This window comes from Vigna radiata, unplaced genomic scaffold, assembly GCF_000741045.1.
Source record: "Vigna radiata var. radiata cultivar VC1973A unplaced genomic scaffold, Vradiata_ver6 scaffold_7, whole genome shotgun sequence".
Taxonomy (NCBI): domain Eukaryota; kingdom Viridiplantae; phylum Streptophyta; class Magnoliopsida; order Fabales; family Fabaceae; genus Vigna; species Vigna radiata.
Genome location: NW_014543262.1, coordinates 3507828 through 3519800, shown reverse-complemented (window position 1 = coordinate 3519800; position 11973 = coordinate 3507828). Strand labels below are relative to the sequence as shown.

Sequence of the window (11973 nt, the reverse complement as noted above, 5' to 3'; positions counted from 1 at the left end):
TTTGTAACAATTTCAAATTCTTTATCCTCTAAGAAAGCTTTTTTATGAAATAATTAAAATTAATTTTTTAATGGGCTAATATGCTTAATAAGAAATATGATTCGACGAAGAGGGTGTTGAACCAACTCAAATATCTGATAGGAATGAGCGAAAGAAAGTTAATACTAAATCCACCAAAGCAAAAGCTTACAAAAAGCAAGAAGGAGCTTTAAAGGTTTTTTTTTTTTTTTTTAAATGTGAAAGAGTTAGCTAATGATAAATATTGTGACAAGCTGATGAATTTGATTACCGAGTTGTTTAGTGTTTCATTAGTTTGTTAAGTACTTACTTAGTTTGTTTTTTCTCATAATGTGTATTTTTTTTTTTCTTATAGAAATGTAATTTTGTCATAGGTTTGTTATGGTTTACCATGCTTTTTTATTTTTTTTTCTTTTCATTCTTTTAATAAAATCTTCATGCAAAAGGACTGATTGTAATGCCTAAGATGTTAATATATGGAGAAGTATGTGTTTTTTTTTACCTAATTACCATGGCTTGAAGGTAATGGACTTCAAAATGAACATCTTCACTTAGAAGAGTCACATAAATTCATGACATTCGAAATACGATATAACAAAATATTATCATTTCCCAAACTCAACATATTAATATTTGAATATATCTATTTTATATTTTCATATAAAATACTAAATATGTTATTAAAAATAGATGGTAAAGTGATTTTTTTAAAAAAAATTAAATATGTTTTTAGCTATAATTTTTAACATAGAATTAAAATTCGTTTATGTTCATAATTTTGATATAATATCATCTTCAAACATTAAAAATAAATAGATATAATTCCTCTAATTTAAATGTTAGTTTAAAATATTAGGTTAAAAAATATAATACCATTAAGACAAAATAATTAGATTTATTCATTTTTAAAATTTAAAAATTAAAATATAGAAATAGTGGAAAAAAGTATTTAGCCATATTTTTATTATATATGATGTGAAAGTAATATTTTTGTCGAAAACCGGCCACCAAAAAAGTGCAGCTTGGTGTTGTGGTGTAATACTCACCCAACAAGCAATACCTCAGACCTATAAGCAAAAGCCAAGTGTCACTTTTACTGTTTTTTTCTTTTCTTAACCCTGAATTAAAGTGTATACGTGTTTCCCTCACAACAATAAACAGCTAGCATCACTCTATACACTCTCCTGCAACACCATCGCCTATATAAACCTTTCTACCCATCTTGTACTCTTTCGTCCCAAAACACTTGTTTTGCGTTATTAACGTACAACTTTGTACTCTTTCCTACCTTTGATTTCGTTCATTATTGTTCTTATATATTTCACTATTTGTTGCTTGATAGTTGGTATTATATATCAGAAAGAGCAACATGAAGAACCGAGCATCAGGGTTTCTGAAGCAGATCATATCAAATCTGAGCTCAATGGCGAAGTCAAAAACCATGGCTTTGAAGTCCAAAACAAATGCCATAAGGGCTCGTTTGCTCATATTCTCCCTCATCAAGAACAAAAAGTTGTTGATGAGTTCCCTCTCGGAGAAGTTTCATTCTGTGTGGGGGCACGATTCTCAGTCCAAGGATAATGATTGCTTATTGGAAGATGGCAGTGACCAAAGCAAGGCCATAGTGTTGTACAACAACTCACTGTCCTTGCGAAACCCCGGTGAAACCATGGTGGTGGAGCAGCAAGATCAAGAGGGCTATGAAGGTTACTACAACTATGAGTGCGGTGATGATTATGATGATGAAGATGACAAGTACCCGGATCTCACACACAGCCTTTTTGATTCTGAGGATTTGGATCTTGGAGGGTCGGTGATTGACTTGGTGAAGAACTCGAAGGAAGAGGCAGGGAAAGAGTTTAAACTGGAGGATGAGATTGACTTTGCTGCTGACCTTTTCATCATGAAGTTCCGCAGACAAATGGTGTTGCAGAAGCAAGAGTCTTTCAAGAGGAAGAGGGAAATGCAGAAAAAAGGTGCATGAATCAAGTTCAACCCTGATTTCGTTGCTTATATATTCATCATGGTTGGCTCGACAACAAAAAAGCTCAACCCTTCACTCTCATCTCCCTTTGTTATGGTTTTTTTTTAGAATAAGGGAGACACCAGCAAGAACAGCTAGCTTGGTAAATCACAGATATATTATGCTACTTAACTGGTTTAATTATGACAGCAAACTCACCAGGGTGAATGGATTTTGTTCTTTCTATTTTTGTATTTTTTTTTTTTCATTTTTACTGTTGAATGGTGCCATAGGATACTTCATCCATGTTCTCTTTTCAGGTGGTACAATAAAAGAAAGAGAACAAAATTTGGAAGATGTTAGTGTGTTGTATTGGTAAAGCACACATGTTGGTGCTTTAACCATTGCAGCATATGAAGCTGAGCTAATTGATGTATATTGATATATCATCATACATATAAATAAATAGTAATAAATTAAATTTGAATGATGGGTTGGAAAAAGTGTTCCATCCTGTAAAAGGAAAAAATGGCCCTACAGCTAATAGTAGCATAACTCATGTGAAAGAAAGGTGCAAAACCAATTATATATTCATTGAAGGAGACAAAGCAAAGAGAGAATATATATATTATGCATCGAAAGGTGCAAAGGGAATGACATTCATTAATTTCTTCTTTTCGTAAATCTTCCTTTGTTTAAGCCCAAAAAAATGGAGAATATAAACACTTTATATTCTCTTGGTTTATTCCTTTCTTTATTCTTTTAATGTTCCTTAAAGGTCATTTCTTAAATCTCCTTCATATAAATTACTTCTTTCCCTTTTGTTTAAGGTATCTTTGTGCAGAAAATACGTAGAAATTTCCCACAACTGTATGTAATAGAATTGTATCTTTTAAAGATTTTAGATATAAGGTCAATTAATTTAAATGAGTGCAAATTTGATGCTATAAATAACTTTTACGGAGTTGAATTAGATTTAAGGATTATTATTATTATCATTAGAGTTTCTAATGTGTTATTTGTCATCCATAAATATTTAGTCTTATAATATATACATGTTTCAGTGTGAGAGGAGTAGTGAAGAACTTACATAAACTAGATGTATTATTAATGATTAATATTTATCAAAGAATGATTATTCTTAATCTAAACTTTTTTCAGAGCTAATTGTAATAGTGGGGATGTAAAATGGCAGAAAGAATAGGAAGATTTACCTTTTGGAGATAAAGATTTTCTAGTAACACAAAATTAGGTGTGAAGATTTTGTGACTTTACTAATATAATCACAGGCACAATTATAGGTTAACAATTCTTTTTAACAATTTTTTGACAATAAATTATTATGTGTCACTATTTTATTGATTCGTATATTTGAAATGGACCAATCACAAACTATCACGTAAATAATTTTAAAAAAAAGTTGTTAAAAATACCTTTTCCTAATCACAATCACATGCTTTCCAAGTAGAAAGTTGGCACTTCAGCTTCAAATAACACGACAAAAAGATTATTGTTGCTTCGTACACTCTATCACATTTCTTCCTCCACTCCATCAAATCTCCTTGCGGAAAATAATTTCCAAAATGTTTATTGGAACTGAAAGGATGCCGGGAGAATTTTGGTATGGTGCAGGAAGCAATTGCCCAAAAAGATGAGTCCCATTAAATAAAAGTAATAATATATATCCTAAATAGCCTGAAATGCAAAACAGTATAGTGGGCCGTGATCCGACACCTGGCCCAATGATGTGGATTCTACATGGGCCTCTTCCTTTCTTTTATATTTCTGAAGGGAAAAAATTGTAACAACTACCTCTTAGTTATATAATTTAACAATAAATTAGTTCTTGAAATTTATAATTTAATTTTAAATTGGTTTTATAAAAATAGAACTTAGTATCAAAACAAGTCATTAAATATTATAACTTTTGTTAAAGAGGTGTTACAAAATTTAACAAGAAATAATTGACAGAATTGATACACTTATTATACATTTAAAGACTAAATAAATAAAAAAATAATTCTTTTATTTACTACATTTTCATAGTTTTTGACAATTCAGAACTCCTAATAGAAATGATTAATACTCATTTTGAATCATGCAAAAACAATGACCAGAGGTGATTTTTGTCAAATTATAGGTCAACATTGAACTTGGAAAACATAAAACTACCAAAGACAATAAATCACAAACAACAAGTTAACATGATTCTACGTGACTACTCAAACAAAATAACTACTACTGATAATGGCTTGACAAGATCCTAATTGTTCTTATCTCTTCAAAAAAATCCTCATATTTACCTGATTTAAGGTTGACTCGTTCCTGTAACTAAAATTTGTTTATGAAGTATCTAATCAAATTTTATTTTGTGCACCACACTGTTTGGCTTGTGAAGAACTTCCTATGCTCATTTTCATTCTAGGGACAGCAGAAAATTCCAATTTTGTACTTCCTAAAATTTATAATTAATACAAATTATATAATTTAAAACAGAAACTCTATTTTTATTTTATTAAAACTTTTAATAAACAAAATATTGTCTTACAAACATAAACTTTATTTGAAAAGGAAAAAACTAAAACTATAAAATTATTCCAAATGTTTTTTTTTTATATTGATTATTTTTTCTAGTATCGTTCATATTCTTCAACATATTTTATTACATGCTCCGCTATAAAATAATCGGATAATAAACAAAAACTTAGTTTCTAATAAATATATATATATATATATATATATATATATATATATATATATATTAATAAAAATCATAAACTCAAACAAATATATATAAAAATTATTGTTTCACCAAAAATAGTACAATAACTTTATGATCTCAGTCTTCGAAAACTAAATTGTAATTATCACACATAACTTACCAATGGTACTATTTTTCATTGTTCTTCTTGGAAGTGTCGACGAAGTATACATGTTACTTTCTATTACTCTCTTAAGAGTCTTGGAGAAGTTTATTTCCGATACAACTATGTAGAGTTACCACCTTTCCCTGAGTTACAACACACACAAACATAAAACCAGATTTAAAAACTCCAACTTTAAAATCATAATTAAAAAAAATAAAAACTTTCATAAAAATATCATTTTTCTCAAAATCGTGACATAATTAAATAAAAGCTCTTTTAACTTCAAAAGAATGAAACCAAAAGTAACCACAATTTAACTCAATTTATCATGTACACATATAAGGAACAAGGCAAGAATATATGTAAGCTCCCCTACATACTCTTCACTTCTTCATTCTTCTCTATAAAAAGTTCTCCCTTGTTTCTTGACTTGTCACTATTTCTATTAAAACTCCCCCTAACCTTTTCCTCCCATTTATTTATAAGCCTAATACTTCTAAGGGAATGATAAGACAATATTGTCTAGAAACCATTTAATTTGAAGTTGAACAAAATCGTATATCGAAATAGTGTTTATCGCAAAGATCGTTTTGGATAACTCGTTAAATGTTATCTCACTAAACTTTATCCTAAACGCTATAGTAAAGTGTTTATTGTTTAGATATGATGTTCCTAATCATTAGACAAATTGTTCTCTTGTTTACTGTAGTGTCCCTTTGTCTGTGCAAATCCTAACATGGATAAAGTGTTTTACTCAAATTTTGTGCTGATCTAAAAAGACGTTAAGAGATAAAGGATATTCTAGTAATATTTCATTGTTGCTTTTTGCCTGATCATCCATACAACAACATAATATTTCTCTGAAAAGAGCACAATAGTATTTGATAATATTCAACAAGGTACATCAACTTTATCAAAAGTCAATGGCTTAAGTGTAACAGATCTTTTTCGAAGTTCTCTATAAATTGGAGACTACATGAAGAAGAAATAAACAATATAATATAACACATACTCTTAAGTTGTTGAAATTCTCTCTCTGGTTGTGAATTGTCTACCATTGGTAATACATCTCTGTAACAAATTTCTCAGATATATATTACTTTGATCTTATCGTCTCCAAGAGAGTTATTCTTTTCTACATGTTTTAATTATACATATGCTTCTGGATATTCAGGATTGATTCAGAACACTCAGTTTGTTTAGTTCAGGGGGAGTTAAATGGTATTTAACCCGTTGGGCTTTGTCGTAAACCAAAACTGGTGAAACTCGTTTGTAACTTGTTAATGTTAGTGGAATCCTTTAAAATTCCTTAAAGGAGAACTAGACGTAACTCAGGTTGAGTGAACCAGTATAAAATGATTTTTTTTCCCTACCCTCTTTTTACTTTTTTTTTTTCAAACATTTTTAAATATCCTCAAGTGTTCAACATTGTTTGTAGACAGTCTAACCACTAGTGCAAAAACAACGTATAACGTCACTCGTTCAATGTCCAACCACTGAATATTCAACGTTAAAAATGAACGGTGACATTTTTGTAAATAAATGCAATTATTAAACGTCATTTAAAATTGTAAAATGTTGAAGTCCCATACAATTCGACGTTTTATGATGGTAATTATTTAAATCAGCATGTCATTCTTTTTCTTCTTTCTTTTAAACCACCAATAGTACATCAAACTCTATAGGAGCTTCGACGTAATATTTGTCAGTCAGAAGCCAAAGAGTCACCCCTTTTTAATTTTTTTCTTTTAAATCACCAATAGTACGTTGAAGTTTGACCAAAAGCCAAAAGAGTTACCCTTTTTAATTCTTTTTTATTTTTTCTTTTAAACAATAAATAATACGTCGAATTTTGTAGGGGCTTCGACTTATTTGTAACCTGAAGCCAAAAAGTAACCCTTTTTTAATTCCTTTTTCTTTTTTCTTTTCAACCGCATATAATACTTCAAATTTTGTATTATTTTTCAGAAACTAAAGAGTTACCCCTTTTTAATTCTTTCTTCTTTTAAACCACCTTTTTTAGGGACTTCGACGACGTGATGGACACTAGAGTGATTGGATGCATTAATTGAGTGATGTTATAAAAATCCTAAGAGATCTATAACAAAATGATGTTTGAATTTAATAGATCTATAACATCATCATCAACAAAAGGTTAGTGAATTTAATAAAAATATCTTAGGGTACGAGATCCTCTTCTCTTCTCAAACTTTTCTCAAACATCACATATAATCTTTCTTTCATTTATACAAATGCGTGTTAATTAACTACTTTATATATGATTTTCGTTTATTTTAATCGATTATTTTCGTGTCTTATCCTTCATAGGTACATTCTGTTTTCTCTTTGATTGGTGACGACATTTTATTATGACAAACCCAACTTTTGAAGGTTGTAATCCAATAAGAGATCATGTTTCAAGAATAAACATCCAACCTTCACTAACAAAGAATACATCTTCTTACTCCATCCATCATTTCTTATCACATTCAACTTTTGTGGTAACTGCATCAGGCTGTCATCCCCAACTGGCAATATAGGCCACTTAGAAAACATGATAAGATCATCACAATATGATTTGAGATAGTTCCGCAGTAGTTGCAACCAATCTTCACTTGGTTGGCGATGAATTCCAGGAGTCCATCTTACTTGCTGAGCATGTTGCCACTTTACATGAAGTAATTTCACAAGTTTCTCTCAAGCAACTGGCATGACAGGAAAGAAATGTGCGTGCCATCTGTTTCGGCAATGTAACAAAGTTTTCTATGAACTTCTTCAGGAATAGCACAATCTACAAGTTGATGAGGAATAGAATCTTTCAGAAGGCCACATTCATCACCACGTGCAATGTAAACTCTTTCTCCAACTCCCTTCATATCAATTGATGTAAAGGAACCATCTGCAACTGGTAACACAGGCAAGCCACATAGGCAATCAAACTGCAAGGATTTTTGCAAGTCATGTAAGCAATATTCAATAGTCAGAATCATTGCATTCCTGTCTTTGAATTCGCGCTTCATTCTTATTAAAAGAGTACTTAACAGCTTAGGAGTCATAAAATGCAATGACGAAGAGATTTCCATAAGCCTTTCAGAAAGTGACTGTGGAAGAGTGTAGAGAAGCCCCAGACAACGCTTTTACAAGTTCAGCAGCCTTGGGGAAAGTATAATCAGGAAATACAGCATGTTTGGTTGAAATCCACTGTCCTCCTCTAGCTTCTGTATATAATACACGGAGATTAAAGTCAGCAACAAATTGATAGAGTTTCCGTACTACTGATGCCCCCAAGGTTCTAACCCTAATGTTGTTAGCCATAAGGAGAAGAACAAATTGCAAGAGCCGATCTCTGATGCTATCTTCTCAAGCAAACGACCATATGCAGGGATAACAACATTTTCAAGGAGGAAAATATTCCACTCTGAGCCGTTTCTTCCACCACCAGACATATCAGAACCAAACCAAATATCCCTGCGATTTGACGATAATTCAAAATATGCATTCACATGAGCAGGAAGACCAGTACTGATTGGTAAAGGTAAAAAGCAGATTGCACGACCTTCAAAATTTTCCAGCTGATGGTTAGGCAAACTAGCACTTTGAAACAGATCAGGAGAAACCGTGCAATCTTTCTCCCCTTTGAACTTTCAACCAGGTCAACGTCAACCTTGACAGAATTCAAATATGCAGCAACACATGCCCATGGAACAAAATTGTAACAACCACTATTGGCTGTTTCTGATCTTTTCTTTTGAGCATTCCCATCAACTAAACATTTTGTGGTTATCCAATAGTGTGAACTACGACTAGATGTGCTTTGTTCAGTAATTACAACCTTCTGGCATTTATAAGGCAAATTTCTGCCAATGGATGGGCTTAGTTTCTTCAGAAACTGAACTCTATTCATTCCAACTAGTCTACTTTCCTTGAAGAAATTGAACACATCCTGCGCTTCAGCAGATCCAATTTCAGGCTCAACTATACAGGTTCTGCATACTAGCTAGCAAGAATCTTCATTTTGCAAAAAATCTAGCACTACAGTCCTTTAACCTCTTTTTAGCACGACATTGTCACATTACAACTCCAAAGAAGCCATTTCCTCACGAAGGTAAAGGGCCCTAGCAGTATCGCCCTTCTTGATGTAGCCATCAATCAATTCCTCATACACACTCGCATCCAGAGCCACCAACCGCTCTTTCATAACCCTCAAATACCTCTCAGCATGTTCAACCTTTCCACAACGAGACAAACACCGAACAACAGTCGCGAAAACCGACAACCCTGGACTCACACGTCTGTACTCCATTTCATAATACAACTTCAAAACCTCCTGAACCTCCTCCTTCCTAGCATAACCCTGCATCAAAAGAGAATAAGTAACATCGTCCGGCAAAAACCCTTTATCCATCAAAACACTCAATATTCCATTCGCTTTCTCCACGTTACCCTTCTCACACAGCCTCTCCACCACCTTATTAAACACCACACAATCAGGCACAAACCCAACACTCAACATCTCATCAAAAACCCTCACACACTCCTCTGAATCCGCCGCAACAACAACGTGCCCAAACGTCTCACCGTATGGCCTCAGCCCCTTCCCCTCCATTTCACGAACCAAACCAATAGCCTCCTCAACTCTCCCATCTCTGCAAAACGCTCCAACAAAGGACGTGTAAACAAACGCATTCGGCTCAAACCCTTTTCTCACCATCTCCCCAAACAATGCCCACGCCGAATCCAAATCCCCAAACGCAACCTTCGCATGCAGAACCAGAGACCACACCACGGACTCGTGAAGCAAATTCTTCTGCAACAGCCTCTTCAACAAAACCACGACATCACTCTCCGATTCCGCCAAGCTTCCCCTCTCCAAAATCCTCAACATCAAACTACAATTCACGATCATAGAAGGAGAACGGAAAGTACTCCTCCGCATAATCCGATCCAGCGTGTCAACAATCTTCTGCAATTCACCTTCCTTGCACAACGCATCAGTCATGATTCGCAAACTCGTCAAATTAGGGTAAATCCTTCTCCGAATCATGAACTCGTAAACCTCCCAAACCAGAAAACATTTCTCAGATCTCTGTACCGCGTGAAGCAAGGCGTTAAAACTAACGACGGTCACGGAGACTCCGTGCTCCTCCGCGTAACGGCAAAGGTGGAACGCGAAGTCCGTTAGCCTGGCCTGCGCGTAGGCTTGGATGAGAAGGTTCACGGCGAGATCCCGAGAGGTTGAAACGACGACGTCGAGAAGAGAATCGACGAGTGCAGGAACCACGTCTGAGTTAGTGTTTGTTTTGGTGAGAGAGCGGAGAAGAGCGCGGGCGTGGATGAGTAAGTTGGCTCTTAACAAGATATTGATGGTGATGGCGTAGGAGCGAGTGGTGGGTTGGAAGGTGGAGCTGGGCCGAGTTACGGCCCAATGGAAGAAGCCCAATGCAGCTTTTGCATCGGAGGGGGAATTGAACTGCAGAAGGATTTGTTGAACCGACGAGTCGTTTAAGAGGAGAGAACCGAACTGGCGAGTTATGCAGTCCCAGTTTCGTCGCTCTCTGAAGCATTTGCACAGTGCCGCAACGACGTCGTCGTCGAGCTTGGGCTTTGATAACGACGCCGTCAGAGTGTGTAGACGATTGAATCTGGAGAAGAAGAGCTTGGAAGCCACACGTGTGTTTTGCCTTGCGGCCATGGTGAGAATGCGAAGAGTGCTCATGTGTAGCACGTGCACGTGCTGGATAATACGGAAAGTTCAATAAAATTGTTAGATTTTAACGACAGTATTTATATATATATATATATATATATATATATATATATGGGTTTGCTAAATTGCGTACGCCTGTTTTTCAGTTGGTACATTTTAGCAATGTGTACCGGGTTTCAGTAGACAAAAATACCCTTATATCATGAATTCTAAGTTTTAAGGTTAAGGATATTTTAATAATTTTCATTCTCAAAATTAAAAAAAAAAAAGAAACCCCCAAACTCTTACTCACCTCTTTCATTGCTCTCAATCCTTTCTCTTTCATCTCTTTCACTCCAACATTTTCTCTCTCATCCCTAACTCTAGCCCCAATTTAAAAAAAATCAGAAACACTTGCCTTATTTTAATAATTTTCATTTTCAAAACTAAAAAAAACCCCTAACCCTTACTTACCTCCTTCATTCCTCTCAACCCTTTCTCCTTCATCTCTCTCACTCATACATTTTCTCTGTCATCTCTACAGTAGCCCCAACTAAAAAAACACTCATTATTAAATAAAATGGTTAGAGAAAAAAAATATACTTACATAAATAAAAAAATTAAAGCACCTAATTTTTTCTTTATATAATTTTAAATAAAATTTCAAGATTTAGAATTTTAATTGTTTGATTTTATCGTTGAGATTTTTATTGTATTTTGATTTGTTTTTTCTTTAGTAAGGAAAACAAGTTAATGAATTTTTACCAAAAAAAATTAAATGGCCATGGAGCAATGTTACGTAGTAGTCTTTGAATGTAAAGGAAGGATGCTCATAAGTCTTGGTGCAAGTTGTCGGCTGTAATATATATAGTGAGGATAATGAAATTAAAGAGATTTTGAATGAACTTTTTTCAGAAGGTGAATATGTCAATGACTCAACTCTTTACAAAAGTAAATTATTTAATAATGAGTGTTTTTTTAATTGGGGCTAGTGCAGAGATGACAAAAAAAATGTTTGAGTGAGAAAGATGAAGGAGAAAGGGTTGAGAGGAATGAAGGAGGTGAGTAAGGGTTTGAAGTTTCTTTTTTTAGTTTTGAGAATAAAAATTATTAAAACAAGGTAAGTGTTTCTGATTTTTTTTTTTTAATTGGGGCTAGAGTAGGGATGAGAGAAAAAAGGTTAGAGTGAAAGAGATGAAAGAGGAATGGTTGGTAGGAAGGAGAGAAGTGGGTAAGGGTTTGAGGGTTTTCTTTTTTTCTTTTTGAGAATGAAAATTATTAAAATACCCTTAACCTTAAAACTTAGAATTCATAATATATAAGGGTATTTTTGTTTACTGAAATCCGGTACACATTGCTAAAATGTACCAACTGAAAAACAGGCGTACGCAAGTTAGCAAACCTCATATATATATATATATATATATATATATATATAT

At 33.6% G+C, this 11973-nt stretch overlaps 1 protein-coding gene across 1 annotated transcript; it reads left to right on the top strand.

The window, feature by feature from the left end:
- Positions 1 to 1240: 1240 nt before the first annotated feature.
- On the top strand, positions 1241 to 2468 carry LOC106753832. The gene has a single exon (XM_014635696.2). The coding sequence runs from the start codon at positions 1388 to 1390 to the stop codon at positions 2000 to 2002; it is 615 nt and encodes a 204-aa protein (XP_014491182.1). The 5' UTR covers positions 1241 to 1387; the 3' UTR covers positions 2003 to 2468.
- Positions 2469 to 11973: the final 9505 nt, after the last annotated feature.